Raw genomic sequence first — 21,548 nt, 5'->3', positions numbered from 1 at the left:
TCAATCTGCCACTGTATCATGTAAGTACAAATAATTTATTTAACACATTCACGGACACAACGTCTATTGACGTCATTTTAGAGGAGATGTGATATGACACAACGTACATTTACAATTTTTCTCAAGAAAATAATAAGACACAAAAGACTGGGAAGTCAAGTTTTGTATTGCAGAAGTATGTAGCCTATTTATTTGTTTTACAAAGCGAACTCTTCTATACTTGATAGTGTCAACCAAAGATGATAATTTTTTTATTACTAATTTTCATTGACTTGAAAGATATATGATAGAATGTGCCGTATCACAAACTTCTGTTTTCTGGTGAGTGTCTGTCAACGTGTTAAGAAAAATTGAAATGGTAGGCTCCAATTCACACATTATGATATGCAGGTTGAAGATAATGAAATAAAGGTAGGAAGCGTACCTTGCTTTGATGGCGTGTATCAAAGCTTGTATGACTAGTACTCCTTGAGAAGGGCTGGTCCCTGTTACCGCCGGGAGAAAGCGACCTCGTGAGTGCGTCAGTCTGCTGGATATTGAAGGCTATCTCCTGCTGTAGTAATGCCCTGCGAGCGGCCTCTGCATCCAGCCGCGCCTTGCCCAGTTCTTTGGATACGTCAGTTTTCTCCATTTGTAGTTCCTCTGCAGTCTTGCGGCAGCGTTCTAACTCTTGCGAGAGTACATTCTTTTCTTCCAGGGCGTGCATGCGCTCCTTGAGATGGACTTGCAACCTGTACAGAAAAGGTATCATTTAAATATTCAATGTAGTAATATAAATTAGTATATTCTTATTGGCAAAACCCCTCAGCTCGGACACAATTATGCAAATAAAATAATGTAGATTATACACACTATTTGAATAAAGTACACACTCATTCACATTTTAGGAGGGGGTTATCCAACACCTCTGCCAAGGTCACTTAGATTTGGTGACTTAGCAGGGGTGCCCGGTTTATGGGGTGATGTTTGTCTAGGTCTTGGCGGCAGATGTGTCTGTCCTTCAGATTCCTATCCACCCCTCAAGCCTCTTTTCTTCCCAGAACTTCCTCTCCTTCCTTTCCTTAAAAAGTCCTTGCACACATCATCCGAAAGATGACATAAACCCGAGAAAATTATTTTCCTCGGGCCTCCTGTGTGGAGCGAATGTAGAAAAAAAAATACAGCAATTTTCGAAAATTGCCCATAAAAACATATATATACGCAAATAGTTTAGTGCATAAACACATAATGTGAGTTTCAAAATTCTTAACCTCGAATAAGATTAAGAATTTTTATTTTTCATTTATTTTTCCTTATTTTAGAGTTCAGGGATGTGGGATCTGTTCATCATGCATGAATGTTGCAATATTTAAAAAAAATATATCTAAAATAAAATGCACGGAAAAATTTGAAAAAATCTTTTTATTATCATTACCATTGATGTATTATACTAGATTAGCCCTGTCTAGTTAAATTCATTTTAAAAATAACGCCACGTAGCGTACGTCACAAATATGGAGATGAACTTAACAACCCAACTCTGTTTAAACTCCTTGTACAAGCGTTCAAACTCGTAAGCGAAACCACGGAGAATTTGTTGTCAGAGGTGTTGTAATATGGACATAATTCAAATTTGAATATTTGGAACTCGGTTATTTTTGTGATTGAAAAAATGAACTTGCCCAGCATAGCTGAGAAGCAAAATAGACCAACAAAAGGTAAAACGCAATGCACAGTGCCCATTTCGCATTGCGTCATAATGCGTGGGCCTTTTCATAAATGTGCACGTGAACCAAACCAAAATTGTGTCGGGGTTATTTTTAAATGAATATGCCATGTCTAGTCTAATTTAGTCTATGATCATTACCTATAATAACAGTGTTTTTTCACTAACAAATTAAATTAATATGTTTAACAAAACAAAGGTACTGTGTTCATTCATGTTGAATTGTGTACAAAGAACAATATTCAACATTGAACGAAAAATTTGTGAAGATTTTTTGATGTCTGTTTGACGATAAAAATAAAGAGCGGAAGTTAAAATAATATTTTGAATTTGCTGGTAACAGGTACCGTCATGCGGGAAGATGTTACGAATTGGAAAGTTTAGGCGCCAGCAAATGACAAATTGTATGGTCATATTGTGCAATTATCATTTTAATGTGAGATAATGTTCATGCAGCGAGTTTTTTTTTTTATAGTGAATACCTCACAAGAGTCCCAACTGCTCCCGTCTGGAGCCAGTGAGACTATGGCATCCCCAATTGGGGGATGTTGTGAGGCTGAAGGTAAGTGGGGAAGGGAAAGAGGAAGGTGGGGTAAGTACCTGGCTATTCAGATCTAGTCACTAAACACGGCTAAAGCCATTTGGAGCAACGTTTCAATTCTGAGTTGTTAATGCATTGGCGTATACTGTAAAACATATACATTAGTTTTCCACAGCAGAAGTTATACCCATTATTTTTAAATAATTTTTCAGTTAGCTTCAATTTTTTATAAATTTTTAAATGGCCTAATTTGAAAAGCACATCATAAATTTTCTCACAAAGAGGTTTTATTACTTATCCCTTCAAAACCTTAGAAGACAGTTTCACTGTATCTCACAAACATACTCTTTAAAACTCCTGCACAAAATCAAAACCAATCTTGTTGAAATTCTGAATTAAATCAGCCATTGTTTGTCCTACAGCGCTATAGGAATAACTTAGATTTACACACATTATTAATAGTCCGTCAAGAAAGTGTAGAAATTTCATATTATAAAGCTAAAACTTTCCATTACTGCACTGAGTAAAATCGATTTTAATAAAAATTATAGTACATTCAAATGTGAGGTTTTGTTTGTATCCCGAATTTGGCATTTTGAAATTGAACAGAAAAATTGTATTTTCGGCACTTTCTCGGTGGAATGCATACAAAGTTATAAACAAAATAAAATTATAAAATACCTCTCGTTGGATTCAGAGAGCAGTTTATCCACGGTGGCCGAGAGTCTGGTATTGTGTTCCTCGTTCATCCGCAGTCTTTGGTTCATGCGCATCACCTCGGCATTCTTCTCGTCCAGGTTAGCCTCGAGCCGTTGGATGCGGTCCTCGGCGGAGCCGTGCCTCTCCTGCGCCTGGTTGGGAGTTGGCACACATTACAGTATGAACTATTAAAGCTATTCACGCTTGCTACTTTATGGTTGCGACTAAGTTGTCTGCAGTCAAAATGTCTCCAAACATACAGATTGCTTCAGAAGGCCAGTTAATCTAGCAAATGGATTACTTAATTGTGACGTATATTTATATGTAAAGAGTCCCAACTGCCCAGAGCCAGTGGGCCCATGACATCCCCAATTTGAGTAGGCTGAAGGGGGTAGAGAGGGGTAGGATATGGGGAGCAGGAAAGTCAGAAAGTACCCGACTTTTCAGATCTAATACTGTTTCAAGCAACGTTTCGATTCTGAATGGTGATATTTCACCGGGGCAATACTAAGGACGGGTTGTTTCGGAGAATTTGAACAATTCATCAAATTTCAATGTTGATTTTCAAGTTCTGTGAAGGATTTTTTCAAGTTCTGTTTTTATTTCAGTTTTTTCAAGCAACTAGTCTATAATGATATAATATCAGAACTTGAATAGGACTTTCACAGATCCCGAAAATGAACGTTGAAATGTGATGAATTGTTCAAATTCTCCGAAACAACCCGTCCTAAGAGTGTCTAATATTCTGGACCGTTACAGTTATAATGAAGGGATGAACAAATCTTATCAAGAATATGCAAATGATCTGTTCCTCCAGCACTTTCAAATATTTTATATCAGAAGGAAGGGAATGTAATTTATTGGATTTTGATCGAAGACAACTTGTATACGAAAAATAAAATAAAAATATGTGTTCAATTTGAATCATAATGAGGGTGATAGACGAATGTTCATCTAGTCAAAAGTGGCATATATAACAGTACGTATTGGCCCAGTGTGTGTTTTTTTATGAGAGCCAATGAATTTAATTTAAGAGAAATCAATCTCAATGGGAATCAAACCCAGAGTATTGTATGCACATTAAGGTTCAGCTATTTTACTTTAGTTTTATACAAGACATTTGGGAATATTAGTTCTTGTCTTGTATACTTTGTGACATCTGTCAGCTTCTGACTCTATCAGCCAGCGTGTGATATAAATCCTACGATTAGTCTACAAGTAGTAAAGGACCGTTGACCAGTGACCTACAGGCTTCCCACCAACCTGACTGAGCGCCTCCATGCGCGCCTTCAGCTGCTCTTCCATCTCGGGCAGGGCGGACAGCTGTGCCAGCTTCTGGGCAGACAGCTCCAGCTTCTCTTCGATGGCCGAGATCTTCTCCTCTTGGAGCTGGAAAAGCACATTAAAAGGGTTTATTTCATATTAAATATTCACTTTCAAAAGCAATTTAAACTACCGACTTATGGATAACCTAATCATTCTAACCCAATACTGAATAATCTTCATCTATGAATGTTTTAATATTGGATTGTATGATCTATGATGAAGGATTTAGGCGGCAGAGAATAGAACTGGCAATGCCTGGGTGAACGGATGGAGAACCTGAGGGTTGAACCACTTTGTCACAAAGTGCCTTGTGGTACCTGAGGGTCCGTCACAGAATATTAAAATACACAGAAGTGACAGTATCCTCATCGTTATATTGTTGCCAAAAGTCCAAACATAAGAATTTGTAGATAAAAGACTGTCCCCTGATTCCCTCAATAGCAATAGCAATAATAGCATGTCCATCATTGTGACAAAACCAAACAAAGATCATCATCAAAGTAGGAAACAAAATTCACATCCACTTAGGCGAAAATTTCAAACATAAGAAAGTGTCAATATTTACCTTTAATTGCTCAACCTTGTGCTGCAACTCTTGCTCCAGTTTCTCGTTGAGATCGTGCAACGAAGTGGACTCCCTCTGAGCGTTGAGGTATCTCTTCTCCAGCGTGGCAATCCTCTCCTCCTGGTCTCCCTTCTGGGCCACATTCTCCCTCAAGTCTCTCTGGAGCTTGCTGCACTGGTCCTGGCTCTTCAGGAGCTCTCTCTGGGCCTTGTTCAGGTTGTCCTCCAGTTCCCCCATCTTTGTGGAAAGCTCGGCCACACGTCGCTGCCACGAACTCAGCTCGCCAGACTGTATTACCATTGATTCATTTATTATTCATCTAACACTTAATAAAGGTCACATCAATGATTTGCAAGGGTGAAGATATACAAATGTAACACTTTGATTTAACAAAAATTTAAAAAAATTATGAAACAAATGGAAAGGCTAACATTAAAAAATAAAACAGTATACATCTAAAACTATGTCATGCAATTTAAATAAAAAAGGGAACAAATATTTTATGTGGGGATTTGTAATCTGGTGATTTTAAATGAATAGTATATACAAATGAAATAAAGTTTCATAGTGGATGTATGATTATCCAATTTCATGTAATTTTACTAAAAAGCTTAGGTAAAAATATCTCGTGCTGGAATTAAATATGATTTTGATTTGGATAAAACAATGATACATATTGAACGTATATTATAAAAATGATTGGTGGAGAAAGAATTGTATTTGTAAGACAATTTTTCATGCAATGATAAACATGTTATATAATTAATGTTATGCGGTGTTATTAAAACAGTGATGCCTTATGATGATCAAAAATGTTCATTTCCAAAACAACAATGATGATCATTTGAATAAAGGAAAATATTAGTGATTATTTGCCGTAGAAACAAGATAAGTGGGACAAACCTGTTTATCTAAGACGGTTTGGAGTTCGGATATCTTCTTTTCAGAAGCATGGTTGCTAGTGCCGTTAATCTGTGTGGCCAATACCTCATCGGACTGTGTAAGGTCACGGGAAAGAGAAATCAACGGTTACACATGCACCACGCACCACACGCCACATTCTACGCATGGACCATGCACATATTAAGGTTTGCTGATTCGTGTTTACATCACTGAAGACTATTCCCTCAATTTCCTGAAAGGTAAATCTTTCACTAGAAAGTTTCGCACAACAGTTTCAATTGAAACATGCAAACGCGGTACTCATTTTTACAGAATGTTTGGGAAACACATTGATCAGCAATCCTTAATATTTGCATTAAGATAAGCAGGAAACCTAAGCATTATCTATAACAGACAGAATTATCCTTGATAAAACAATGCTGCATTTTATACAAAACTTAAGTAAAAGGGATATATTTGCAAATATGTACTTCATTGATTACAAAAGAAAAATAATGATTCACCTCAGCAAGGTTTTGAGATTAACTTTACAAGTTTGGTGTTTCTGGGGAAACTAGGGTTGCATAATGTGCCGGTGATTAAAATGCCGCAACAGACAGATAAAGCTAGTTTTCATCACTAAAGCGACCAACAATAATTATTATATTATTTATCATGAACAAAGTGTTTAACAAAACATTTACTTTAACTTGTAAAAAAAGTTTATGTTTTGTTACTTTCAAGAACACTGTTATAGGTAAATAAATTTTAAATAGGCAAAATGAATATTTCTGAAGTGATGATGAAAATTGATCATGGAATTTTGCCAAACCAAGTCTATTTTTCCCCATTGATTGTGAATATGGAATGATGGGTAAATGATGTGGAAAACTAAAATTTAAATCAAAACTAAACAAAAAAACATTAACTTTGAAATCTTACTAAAACTAAATAAAACACTAGTAAAATTCTAAGCAGTAATTGACATGCAAGATTTACAACAGAACAAAAAATTAATTCATTCAGATATTTTGACCATCTTATAACAATCATAACACATTTGTTAACATTTAAAAATTATAGTACTTTTATACATTAAAAAAACGATTGTGATTTTAAGTTCAGATAGATTTAATAAATAATTTTAATTTACAAGTAAAATGTTGATGTATTTCGAAATAATTCTGGTTCTTATGATAAAATGTATGTGGTGTGACCTAGTGATGTATGGATGAATATTCCAAAGAATAATGCAATTAAAAGTGAATTATTTTCCTTTACCCATAATTTGACATAATGTTGATAATGAATTAAAGCTATTAAATGCAATGAGCTCGTCAAATCCGTGATATAAAAAATAATGGCTGAATTTTTTTTTTACATTGTTAACCCCTCAGGCTAATTTGTTCAGTTTCGTGAATTAACAGCTTTTACACGTAGAATTAATTTGTTCAATCTTGGGAGCAGCTCACATGGGCTCCCTTACTGCCTTAGTGAGAAATATGATCTAAACAGTGTTAAAAGGAGAAAACACTACACTTTTTTTTTTCAAATCTAGAAGTTAGCTATAGATTAATTAAAAAGTAGACCTCTATGAAACCAAAGGTTCTGACCGCAATCAGAGAAAAAAAATTTGAAAAATTTGGAATTTTTTATAATTACTGGCTTTTACCCGCAGTTTCACTCGCGTGTTATTACGGAGAAATGAATGAACAAAGAATTTTCCCACGAGAACGAAATGTTTTTCCGGGATGAAAAGTAGCAAATGTCACTTCTCAGTCCCCCAAGTATCCCTATGCAAAAAATCACGTCGCAACGGAGCGACCGATCGAAAGAATGAAACAATGAAACATAAATTTATATATACATATATATGAAACGGCAAAAAAGTGAAGTGATAGTAATTTTTATAATATATTTGTTTAATAAAAAGTGGGTTTTTTTTCAATAACCATAATTTTAGTTACGTTTTTAGATGAAAAATGTAAGGTGTGTCATTATTTAAACTTTTTTTACGTTTGCATTAATATTTCTAAAATTATATGTTTATTTCTGACGGTGAAATTTGAAAGCATTTCACCACCTTTCAAAAACAGTTTTTTGTTTTCGGATACGTTAAGAAATATTCCATTTATTTGGCTAATTTATATAGCGCCGTTTTCGTGAGAAATCACCTCAAGGGCGCTCACCTTCACAAATCACCTTCTGGCAGCGTATTTAAGAAATATTGTGTTTAATATACCAGAGGTCTGAGGGGTTAACAGGACTTCTTAAAAATATTGTTGTTTCAATTTTGTACCAGAAAGTAGTAGGTAGTATGTAGTTGTAATGTTAATGCTTCAGTGAAACCAATACCATCTTGTAGTGTGTTTAGTGTGATCAGTTATAGTTATAAGTGCTGTATTAATGTTGTATTAAAATGTGGAAATAATTGTGATCAGAGCAATGGAGAAGACATAAAGTCAAATAATCAAATTGAATAAAGTTGCTTACAAAAATGAATATGTATTTACAAACATCAAATAATTTAATTCAACAAATTGCAAATATAAAGGACAGTTCTGACATTACATTATTTGATTTAATTTAACCTTGCGACATCTGTCAAGTCAATAATTTAATAAGAGTAAAGCTAGTCTCGGATCAAAATTCCAACATTACTTTTATTCAGAACAAGAAAAATTAATATTTCTACTTCAATCAATTCAGAGATGTTTGGTAAATTTGAGATTGCGAATTGTTCAAAGAATATTTTACTTTAGAATGTAGAAAAGCTGCACAGGAACTAAGGTTCGGGGTCATACCAAGAGATCTCTCGATCTTTAGTATCTTATATAATGATATTAAATAAAAATAATCATTTTTAACTGTAAGACTTTGCGTAATCTCTCGTTTGCTCTAAATCGTTACCTGAAGAGATAATCTCTAGAAGTGTGATATAATATACTGACTTAAAAGAAAACTGATGTTGCCAATATACAGGGAGTCCGGGGGTAAGTGCACTAACTTCGGGAGGTGATAGTACAAGTAAAAAAGATAAATAAGTTTTTTTGAAATTCCAAAATCTAGGGGGTTTACTTTCAGGTAACAGCTGTTTGCAGCCGGCATTATTATTTTGCTTTGTTGCCAAATCTACCATCCCGCGTCAGTCAGTGTTGAATTTAAATATAACATTATTTGCCATGGGTCGTGACAATAACTTTTATTTCATTCGCAAAGATAAGATCTAGATCTGATAATCTAATTAACCACATTTAAGTAGTGTATAATGAAAAATTGTTAATGTAGTGTGTCTTTATTTAGTGTGTATTTATTAAGACTTACTTTAAAAGAACATCTTTATTCAGTGCGTGTTTTCTCCTAAGACTTACTTTTAACATTGTTTTTATTTAGTTGGAGACTTATCTAACTGTTAAAATTGTTTATTTTATGCGTAATTTTGAAATGCATGAGCAGCGCGCCGGTGACAAAAAGTGTAACTACAATTTGTTATTTTAGAGCAGTTCTCTTTTTGAATTTGGTTTAAACATACGTAGCACATTGTAAACGTCAAACTATCGGTCTTATGTTATTGTTTACATGCAGTTTCTATAGATAGAGGTCAATACCAAATATGCTACATTTCCTTGATTCGCTCTCGGCAAGCTCCCTGCGAATTTATCGAGTTAGTTGTATCTCACACTAAGAATTTTTAGTAGGTATTTCTTTTTTACTCCTAACCTCACAAAGTTATTGCATTTTACCCCTGGATACCCTGTATAAGCCCTTTCGATTAGACCCCAGATATATCAATAACATAAAATTGATTATTAATAATTAAGACACGCCCACAATTTCGATGTTCACATGTGACATTTCAATGCAGGACTGCCCTACTGAAAACAAACTTATGGTTTATAGCTAACACACTTCTATTAGTTTATCTCTTCAGTGATATCTATAGTGCCAAAAGTATTTCTTAAATAATTGCTCCGACACTGTTGGGAGTTTAGTTGATACCTTGGTGGGTGCGTAATGTTCCCCGTTGGCATTGTCCGAGGAGGCAGGGGAAGTGGAACCGGGCTGGCCATTCTCCTTGGGGCGGGGGGAGAGACCTCCGGCGTGGTCGGGCCCGTCCGACGAGTTGTTCGGGACTAGTCCGCCAGTCTTGTACTGTTGCAGCTGGAAATGCGGTAACATACACGGTGAGTTATAATGATAAATATACACCCATAGACACATACAATTCCGAATAAATACACTTATGGAAATGCGTAAAAAATAATTTATTAGAAAATTGAAAAATGAGTTGTAAACCTCAAAAACAACTGTTTTTAACTTCAATAAAATATTCATATTATTTTCTATGTTTATCACGTCATTTATTAAAACAAATGCAAAACTAATTATTTTAATAAAAATATCAAAATATTATTCTGTCACTGAGTTGAAAAATAATGGAAAAGGAAAATAAAAAAATTGACTACAATTTTTTTTTATAAATGTATAATTTTTTAACACTCTAGGGCAGTGGTTCCCAAACTCTCTGGCCCACGAACCCCTTCTTGTAGTCAAATTTGCACGGACCCTGGGTGAAAAACTGCATAAATGCATAATAGAAAAATTACAAATTTAACTTTGATGTCTTGAATGGTGACATAAAAGAGTTGCCCTAGAGTCTAAAGCTGGGTCCAGACATGTTCTTTTGTCCGTACCGTACCTCTGTTTCGTACCAGCGTCGCGATCCAAAAACTCTGGACGCATCATCTTTTGTCCGTACCGTACCTCCGTTTCGTATCCGCGTCGCGATCAAGAGCCCGTATCTCCGTAATGTCGCTGCGATCATCGCGTGTTCATTTCCTCCCACCATGTCGTCGACTGCGGAAGTGTTTGAGAATTTGACGATTGCTTGCGCGTCCTTCATTGTTATTCACAATAATATAACGAAAAAAAAAACAAAAAAGGCGACGTTGGTGGGAGTTAGAATTGTTCAAAAACAGAGAAAGATGTGAGACGCCGCGAACACGTCCAGACTGGCGCAGACCCGTACCGTATCGCCTTTGAACGGGTCGAAAAACCGACTCGCGATGGATCGGAGCGTACCTCTATCCGTATCGAGACGCCGTACCACCGTACCGTACCGAACGGGCGTCCAAACTAGCGTTCTTAATCGCGACGCTGATACGAAACGGAGGTACGGTACGGAGAAAAGAACATGTCTGGACCCAGCTTAAGGCAACTATTTATGGGTACAGCATACATACCAAATAGAACTACTCGATCAAAAATTATTTTTATTTGCAACAATAATATCAGGACTGAGTCATTTAGATATTCACTTGTACCTAGATTGCACGCAGTTGCCAACACTTTGGTAGTAATTGTAGATGTGTTATATGTGTTATATTGTTGATATGAACATGGATACAAGAAGGCAATAATAACATATCTAAGTAATAATTACAATAAAGGTTAGCATAATACTTTTCTTCTGCAAGGGTTCTATATAATTATAAAAGAAAATTTTACTTTTGATTACTGTTTTACTGAATTAATATGTACATGTTTGTAAAAGCCCATATTGGCCAATTGACGTCTAATATATATAAATAAACTAGCTGTACCCCGCCACGCGTTGCTGTGGCTCAGTCTGTCTGCGCAGATAGAGAAACAATAGTGCGTTTTGGTTTAATGTCCAAATGGCGCTGTTTTTCATAAAAAGCATGTTTTTACCTGTCACAGGTGACATCTATATATAAAAACACATGCGTATTTGAATGGAACATGGTGTCAAAATTTCAAAGCAATAGGAACTTTCGGAGATTTAAGATTTTGAACAAACAAACATTCACATTTTTATCTATACCACAAAAAAAAAATTATATAACAATAACAAAAACTCACAATGCCTTACGAGATGTAGACATTTTCAAGTGTAACTTGAGAACATATAAAATGCAACTTACCAAACTGATAACTTAATTTTTTATTTTGTGAAATAATCCTATCATCTTAGTTTAATTTATTGTTTTTATTATAATCATGCGAAAACTATATTACTGCTAACTGTCTTTCATTGTTTTTATAACATTTTGTAATTCCTTATAATGTTTATTCTTTTTATTTCTAAGATATTTATAAATATATTGTATAGGTGCAAATATTGAATCAACAACTAGAATTAATGGAACATTATTGGTCTAATATTGTAAATAATTTCTGTTTATGCTAAATATATAAATGACTGTTTGTTTCCTAAAAAAAAATAATAATCTAAAATGTTATTGAATGATGTTCTGAAATACAATTTTTATTTTAATAATCAGTGACCTTATTTTACAAATGCCACCTAAAACATAACACTCAGAGCAGTACATAACTAAGCAGTTTAAAATAAATTAAACGAAATAATATGAAAAAAAAACAGTTTGTAAGTGTAAATACGGCTGATTACTTACTTCTTCTTTGGTAAGTGCTAATTCTTCTTCTAAGCTAGTATTTCGTTCTAATGCCACTCGTAGTCTCTCTCGAACCTGAAAAATATACACAAATTATTGAGCGAAACAGAATAAAATAGTTATTATATTGTTGGAGAATTGCACAGAAATTAAAAAAAATCGCATACAAATAACATTCACGGACAGAAATAAAAATACATAAAATGAAAAAATTACAATAATTGTATTTACGTCAAAGTCACCACAAAAAATGATTGTGAATACTCCTATTATTCTGAAAGTTCATAATAATGATAAATAATTCTCTTGACTATTACTTAATGATTCAAATAATTTTTTATTTTTTTTTATCGTTCCTATAATAACATCTTCAGAACACTAATTTAAAATAAATATTACAACATTCATGTATAATAAAATATTTAGTTTCAAAATAAACTGATTTATTATTCGATATGATATAAGATTTTCACGGCCAAACTGATAACTTAATTTTTTATTTTGTGAAATAATCCTATCATCTTAGAGTTTTGGGGTATTTATTGGGACACTGTAATTCTGTTGGCTAACTAAGGAGGTAGCGGAACACGGCATAATACATCACTATAATGATTTATTATTCTTTAAGATTCTTAGTTCGTAAAAAAATAACAAAATAATAATATAACGAACATGTTAATAATGCTTCCGAACTACTTACAGACATGATTTACAAAACCCGATTAAAGAAGTATTTTAGAGGTATTACTTGTATACGCACACATAAGGAGAAAAATGAGTATTGCTGATTTATTCAAATCCTGTTAAAAAGGTGACAGCAGGCCATTTCCTAATAAACTATTAGTAATTTCAAAATATATCGGAACACGTGTTCATGCAGCTGCGTTTATCATGTTATTATATAATGACTATATGCGAATATATTAGAATTTTTATGTGTTCCGAGATAGCCATAATACATTCGTGTTTTACTGATAGTTTGCTAGGAAATCTATCAATTCATTCGTTAAAATATATTATATACGTTTTTTCCGTGCAGTAAATATTCTGGGTGAATTTCAATCGAAACACAGCAGCCGGCAACACCTAGTGATGTATAAGTACGATTTTAATACGAAACGAATGATGTTTCGTATTAAAAACATTTCGAGTACATAGTTACTAATTCATTCGAATAAATTACAAACGAAAATTAAATTAAAGTCAAAATTATCAATAGAAATCCTTGTTTTGCCCATCACTATTTCCGAGAAATTCGACATGGAAGAAAAATATCAATAATTTTTCCTCTGAAGACATTTTTGAGATCTCCAAACACGCGCAGGGAAAACACTAGTACGAAAAAAGCCAGGTACGTATTGAATTCGAAAATTTTCTATTCTTAAAATAATCACGTCGAGAGATCTCGATTTTGTCTATCACTATTTCTAAGAAATTTGACAAGGAAGAAAAATATCTTATTTTCATCTGAAAACATTTTTGCCTTCTCCAAACACGCGCGGGGGAAACTCTAGTACGAAAAATAACAGGTATTTAGAATTTCCTTACACCGTATAATCAACACAAATTTCCATTTAATTTCTCAAATCGTATATTCTAAACGGAAACACGTGTAGATACGAATCACTCTAAAACAACTTAGACCTAAAAATTTTGTACGACTCCGATGCTTAATTAAAGGGTTCAATTCCGTTATGCATATTTTTTTAAAGTAGAAAAAATATACGGGTAAGGTAGCAGATAGCCCTATTATTTATTATTCACTGTTTTTGTAATTCGATAGGATATAAATAATGAAGGTACCGGGCGGCGGGAAGCCGGAACAGGGATAATATTTCACTCTAATCTCTTTATTTATTCGAGCTGTATAATACACTCTAGAATGCAATCAATATTGAAAAAAACACCATGTAAATTGTTGAGAAGTAAGAGCTTCATAGATTCACGCACAGATGGCAGTGCATAGAGCTTGCGTGGAAGTCCGCAAGATGGAGCCAGTAGCCAGTAGTCGCCAGGGCCAGTGGGAAGGCTCCCAGAGAAACTTACTGTTTCAGATTCCAATTAGCCAGCTTCTAGTTAGGTCGACTATCGAGTCACCATTATAACACACGGAGTATTAATAAATCCCTGATTAATCTAAAAGGACCAATTATTTATAAACTCCTTCCAAGACGAGTTGGAGACCTGTTTGTACGGACACAACATAAATAAGTGTGAAACGAAATCTAGAGAATCTTACACAACAAAGAAAACGTGATTCGATAAAAAATGTTTTTCAATATTATTATACACATTGGGTGATTTGCGTCTCATTACAGTGAATTGATTTAGGATATTTTTTACATTGATTTCTAGTCATAAATAATTCAAAGTAGAATTATTATTTAGGAGGGTCGAAGACATCCATCGGGTTCGTCATTAAAAAGCGAACGCGTAAACAAAATTTAAAACGTCAATCTTAACGAAAACTTATAAAGCATAAATTCATTGAAAACTTGGAGGGCGCAAAAGCCTTTTCAAGGCTTTTGTTTCGGCGCTCAAGTGCTCCAAAGGCACGCTACAGCCGACGGAATCGCAGAAAACGTAAAAAACGTGAAAACCCGCGCAAAACAAGTACGTACAACGAGCTTTGACCTGTGCCGACACCGCCGACAAACATGAACACGAACACAAAAATAAAAATCAACAAGGGATAATTTAAAAAATATATACTTAAGTACATCGGAACAGAAACAGGGATATGATAAAATATAAGTTTTTTTTTAATGAAATATACATTATGGCAATATTAAATTTTTGGTTAGTGGCCGAATGGTCCAAAACGTTGAGTTGCGGGTTCAATTCCCAGCTAGCTAAAAATCCTCCATTCCTCAAGCAACATTTTACCAAGTTATAATCTTCACGTGCTTAAATGGGGCTAATTTAACTGTTTTTTTTTTATTTTTTTAAATTATTAAGATAAATTGTTTATCTGGACGGAATATGAATAAATAGTTTTGTGCGTATAAAAACATAACTATTTCAAGAAACAAATACAAATAACAATATTGGAATGAATCACCAATACAATATTGAATTTGTATTAGTTTCTTGGAAGAATTATGATTTTATACGAGAAAAACTATTTATTCATATCCGTATTACGTATATAATGTACAGTGAGTGTTTGTTACGGAATATGAATAAATAGTTATGTTCGTAAAAAAAAACCGATTCTTTCAAGAAACGAATACAGTATTCGATTGAATCACCAATACAATAATTATTTATCTGTATCAGTTTATTTAAAGAATCGACTTATTATACGGACAAAACTCTTTATTCATATTCCATATAATGTACAGTTGTACATTACCCGCCAAAAAAAATACTCAAAAAGTATTTTTTCTTAAATAATTAAATTAGCGTCATATTAGAACATGAAGATTATAAGTTATGTTACGCTTAACCTCATATCAGTTTCCACTTTGATGGGGGCAGGGAAAATTCAAATTTTGTCAGGCTATTTAAAACCCGGCAATGTACCTAATGGCTTTTCCTTTTTAAGAAATTAAATTAAAATGTGATGGTAGGTTTACAATTAGACAGATAATTAATAATCGCAACCTATTTACAGGGAGAAATGTTAATAAAATTAATTAATATAAGAATGCAAGACGAAGAATGACGCCTGTCATCACTGATGCTTTTTGTTTTGATTGAAAATTCGAAACGATAATGATTCATTACTTCGTAGTGAAGTGTCAACTCCCTTCGAAATGCGATCTAGGTTGACATGAAAACTTTCTGAGTATATATTATAATATTATTAGTTTTGAAGTACGTCTCATCATAGTGATTTAAATAACTGGAGAGTTAACGAGACATATATTTTAGCGTTAAGCCAAACTATCCTAAACTAACATAAGTTGTTAGTGAAAAACTGATAACGTTGCTTTATTTTAGAAGGGGTGCAAAGTGATATCACAGCCACATTTCATCGAAAAATGAAGTTTCAATGAAATTTATCGTGTTTGATTGTTAATATAAATGTAGGAAGGTATAAAATGTATTTGAACCAACTATTTTTATAAAACGGGCACCTTACGACCTTACATTACAAATTTATTGAGTGTCACATGAAAATATATTATTGCTGTATTAAAAAAAAACATATATTACTATAGAATTTTGAGGTCATCAAAAAACGATTTTCTAGCAATTTTTCACGGTTAACTTATAAGCACTAATTTGGGCGGCCTTTATTCGTTATTCATTTGAAATTATTATTGGTAGGCCCGCTAGAGCCGAAAAGTTGTATACAATCGGCCCAACGATCGGAGTGGCGGGCGTAGCATCAGATTAGCGCCAAACAAAGCTATGAGGCTTAGTGAGTTTTTCCACACAATACGGACGATACACGATACAAGGCGAAGAATCATACGTCAAACTCCGAGACGGGCTGAGCCTGCTATTCTAGGCCAGATATTCTGACCCGCAATCTGTCAGCGTTCTTTTTCGGCGGCTGAAACTGAAACCAAGGACGTCCCTTGATCTGTGGTGCGTAATGTTGGGTATATAATAAAGATATTAAAAAATATATTTTTTAAATTAAATCGTACAAAAAAAACTACCAGGCTGCTGATCGGCAGACCAAGAAATTCTTCAATGGGAAGATCTAGACTACAGTTATTCGTTAGTTTCATTAATGTACTCAATGACGTAAAAAAATCCAAATTTTATGCTACTTTAAATCCGGCTGCTTTTTTTTAATCTACTAATCGATTCCTATTGTAAGAAACCATCCCCGTTGAGCACTTATGACGTAATTTTTACGAAAAAACTCGTTCATTATTTCCATGACTGCGCGGAATCCTTTAAGAGGTTCACCGGCAGACCAACTTTTGTAAGGCTTACTAAACGTCCACTCTCACTATATAATATTATAGTAGTTTCATTGGTGTACCCGATGGCGTAGGGTTTGTTTTAGCGGGATCCTAGGCTGTCTATCGCTGCCGGAAACAGAAATTGGAGAACGTCTATGAAATGTTGGCGTTTGTTTGTGACCGCTCAGAAAAAAACTCAGTCTTGGATGGAATCAACTTCTGCTTGTTTGAAGATATCCAAAGAGTTATTGTTTCTAAACATCCCTTATGTTAATTTTGAGACTGTGTTCTCTTCGTTTGGAGTGCAGTAAAAATAAACCTGCTGATCGTCAGCGTAGCAGTGAGACCAGAAACCAAATGACTAAATTAATTTGGCGACATTTGAGGATGAGAAGTGGACAAAAAAGATCCCTGAGATACCATGACATGGTGACAATTCCGCCACATATAGGATGGAAATTTTCAAGTAGCAACGGAAACTAGTGAACTCTGAAAATATTAAATTTGATTGTCTTATAATGTGTTCTTAAGAGATTTTTTTATTAGTTTAAGTTTTTTTATCAAAGCACGACAGAGTGAGTGGTGCAATACTTTAAATGCACTGTGATCACTTACTTTTCAAAAAATAAAATAAATACAAACAAAAAACAAAAAAATATTTATGTTTTAACCCTTTATTTATTAAACACATACATTTATGTTTTATTTTAATAAGTTTTGTAATCAAACATCAACTCATTGTGTTTTAATTTATTTATTCTGTCACTTCTTTTTTTATCTTCAGTTGTACAAAATATGTATATCAATTTACATAAATTTTGCCTTTCCTAAAACGGGAATTCTCCTAGTTGGACAAATAAAACATTTTTCAAATCTGTACTAAATGAAATAAAAATATTAATGATCTAGTTCGCCATATTTGTTTTTTGACGAATCGTTTTTTTTTTGCGATTCGTCTTTCATCGTGTGTGAATGGGGCGGAATGGAGGACGGAATTCGGAACGGTGACGTGTGAACGTAGCGTAAGAATTCAAATACGGTCAGACTATGCCAAAAGTATGATTTACCGTACAAATGCTAACTTTTGTCTAAATATAACACGCAGCTGAATTGAGTTCCCCGAATTACACCCCCAAGGCCTCTTCCTGTGGGTGAATTACGAATCACATGTGTTTACCCATTCCCGCAAGCCCTTACAAATAATAAAGCCCATAGCGTACAATTCCAAACAACCCCGCACTCGTAGGAACATACACACAGACTTAATTGATTCGGATGTTTAATAAACAAACAAATTCGGCGATATGCCATACACAGAATGGCCACTAAAGACAATTATGATTTTCAAAATACATCACACAATAATACTAAACAAATACCACTTTTTATTGATTTCCACAACACACTACAAAAACATCGCACACGGAGATAAATTACTAATATTGAATATTGGTAATTTATTAAGAATTTTTCAAATTATTCGTAATTCGGTGAAAAAAGGATTGCAGGCCCTCGACAAATGAATTGATAGGTTTCTTAATAAACTTTTAGTAAAATACGAATGTATTATCATGATGACGTGTTCCGACATTAAAATTCTTATATTTTCACATAACGTCATTGTGATCAACATTAATGATATCTGTAACCTAGAAACAAGAGGAAAAATCATTAGTTTTGCTGATGACACAGTAATTTTATTTAAAGAAAAAGATTGGATAAATACCTACAAAGAAGCTGAACACGGACTTGGTCTCCTGCAAAACTGGCTTAAAAGAAACTCCCTGACGCTTAATGTCAATAAAACAAAATATCTGACATTTTCTAAAACAGCCAGAGGGCAGCCGTCAGAGGACCTTAATCTCAAATTACATTCATGCCAAGGAATTTATCAAAAAAATCAAGGCTTATCATGCCTCTGTCCCACTATAGCACACTCCAAAAGCATCAAATATCTTGGAATTGAAATTGATGATAATCTCCGTTGGAACTCACATATAGATGTAATTACAAAAAAACTAACCAGGTACATATACTTCTTTAGAAACATTCGCAATATCCTCAATATAAACGATATTAAAAAAGTATACTATGCTTTGTGTCAATCACAAATAGAGTACGGAATAACTGGATGGGGGTCTGCCTTGAGCACTCACACAGAGCGGCTCAATATAGCACAAAAAGGAGTATTAAAGACTATACTGAAAGTTCCGCTTAGAACTCCGACAGAAGAAATATTCAAAAACTTCAATGTTTACAATGTACAGAAACTATATTCAAAAAATATTTTATTTAAACTGAAAAAAAACATATCCGAATACTCCACTGCCCAACATAAATACACAACCAGGGCAAAAAGCGAAAATATCCTGATTACTCCCAGTTTGGACACATCCTTTGGACAGAGAAATAATAAATTCCATGCTATAAAATTGTTCAATGCTCTACCAAATGAAACCAAAAAAATAAACGAAATGAGTATATTTAAAACAAAAGTCAAAACATGGCTTAGAGATCAAAGTAATAATCAACTTACAAACATTATGAAGACAATGTAAAGACAATTCAAAACTAAATACAAAAATTTAAGAAAAACTACAGGCCGCCTCAGAACAGGAAACCCTAGTGAGGAGGACTGTGAAAAAATACAAAAAATATACTTATATTATACTTTAAACCTACATAATGTACAAATTTTTCTATTGATATTAATAAAAAAAATATATATATATATTATAAGTGCATGAACACGTGTTCTGATATATTGGGAATTTACCATAAGATTATCAGGAAACGGTCTGCAATCTCGTTTTGAACCGGATTACCAAAAAAATTAGAGATTTTTAATAAATTAGCACATCGCTCAAAAATAAAAAAAAATCATTTCCAATCAGCTCCATCAAGTTCCTAGTTATTTAAGACTTATTTATTTAAGCTTGAACCTCATTAAATTTTAATAAACCTTTTTTGAAGGAGAATGAAATAATGAGTCAATAAAAGGTAATATTGCTGACGTAAATAATAGTTAATTTTAATAAATCTACGATAAAATCTTTCTTAGCACTTTTGTTTTATTCGTTTATGCGCCTTTGATTCAATACACAAAGTGAACCAAGTAATCCTATTAACTCCACAAAAGCTACCAAGTTAAGCTATCGTAAGAGACTCGATTCGAACTTTCACCCCTGCCTAGTTAAAAATAATAAAACAGTTACTGGTCATAGAATAGGGGATGACTGGTTTTGCATTGTACTAACTTAAAGTTACTAAATAAGATTCATCAAAATATCTATCTACTTTATACTAGTCATCACTATCTATCAATAGTTGTTATTCATTAGGGTTATTTTAGATTATGTGTGTCAATAGTAATAATCTGAATATTTTGTAATTAGTAACAATATTATGTAAGTTAATTGAACATGTATATACATCCTGTTGACAAACTGCTTTATTGTAGTTTAACGAGATAATACTTATTAATATTTTGATAAAAAAACTTTATAGCATCTTATTATACCAAAGGGCCAGTTGTTTCACAGAATTTGAATAATTCATGAAATTTAATAGTTATTTTTCAAGTTCTGTGAATTTTCTATTCAAGTTTTGTTATCTTTTCAGCTATGCGAAACTGCTGGTCAATAATATTATTGTAAAAGACCATAAGTGGAACCTTTACAAAAACTTTTAAAAATTAACTTTTAAATTTGATGAATTGTTCAAATTCTGTAAAACAACTGGCCCTAAGTATACTAAAATGAATTTACATTTTAAAACTAAATGAGTTAACATTTTAATTATTAAAAGTTTAAATTACTATATATTACAATATAAGTTATTAATACTGCTATTAGTCGAGTACCTACTAGGTAACATCGGTAATGTAATTATATATTGACAGTCTTACTAAAAGAATCACTTCACAACCGGTAAACGGTGTTTTGTTACACATTGTATAAAGACTGTAAAAGTTTAGATAACAGTTGGTACTATAAAGAACATCTTTAAATGACTGACACGTGAAATTCCCGTGTTGAAAAAGTGAGGTAATTTCAGACATTTTTTAATTGACTCTTACCGCGTAAATTTAATAAGAACTCTATGAAAAATACATTTTTTTAATAACATAAATATGTATTTTATGTATTTGTACGTAAATATAAATCATAGAAATCAACGTTTATTATACTCTAAGAATGATTTCAAAATCTCAATTTTTGAAGTTGAAATTTTTGGGAATCATTTGATTAAAAATTTGTTTAAAAGTAATAATGATTGCATAATCGAGATTAAAAAGTGATAATCTAATTTTATCTAGTTTTTTCATATGTTATTTATTTTATGGCATCTCTTAAAATAAGAAATATACATATATATAGCACATTTAAAACACCTTGGAAATATTATAAGTAATATGATATAAGTATATATATGAGAAATTTCAAGTTTATACAGGGTTTTCCAATAAGAGGTGTTATTTTGATATTCAATCGTAAAAGATCAATGGTTTCGTTGCTTGTGTGGCACG

The 21,548-nt window shown here is 33.2% G+C and overlaps 1 protein-coding gene across 7 annotated transcripts in view; it reads right to left on the bottom strand.

The window, feature by feature from the left end:
- Liprin-alpha (PTPRF interacting protein alpha) overlaps nt 1–21,548 on the bottom strand; it is a 466,267-nt gene that overhangs the window by 28,681 nt on the left and 416,038 nt on the right. For 4 of the 7 annotated variants that reach the window (XM_089637313.1, XM_089637316.1, XM_089637314.1 and 1 more), the window contains exons 4-10: nt 12,156–12,230; nt 9,718–9,879; nt 5,740–5,832; nt 4,837–5,124; nt 4,194–4,334; nt 2,928–3,097; nt 425–731 (exon numbers count right to left, since the gene is read on the bottom strand). In XM_089637313.1, coding sequence (XP_089493439.1) covers nt 425–731; nt 2,928–3,097; nt 4,194–4,334; nt 4,837–5,124; nt 5,740–5,832; nt 9,718–9,879; nt 12,156–12,230 — 1,236 coding nt within the window. The remainder of the gene's footprint in view (nt 1–424; nt 732–2,927; nt 3,098–4,193; nt 4,335–4,836; nt 5,125–5,739; nt 5,833–9,717; nt 9,880–12,155; nt 12,231–21,548) is intronic. The other 3 variants (XM_089637315.1, XM_089637320.1, XM_089637318.1) reach the window with 2 other exon arrangements.

Source organism: Hesperophylax consimilis, chromosome 11, assembly GCF_061612785.1.
Source record: "Hesperophylax consimilis isolate HC1 chromosome 11, BYU_Hcon_1.0, whole genome shotgun sequence".
Classification (NCBI taxonomy): Eukaryota; Metazoa; Arthropoda; class Insecta; order Trichoptera; family Limnephilidae; genus Hesperophylax; species Hesperophylax consimilis.
This window is presented reverse-complemented; position numbering and strand designations above follow the sequence as displayed.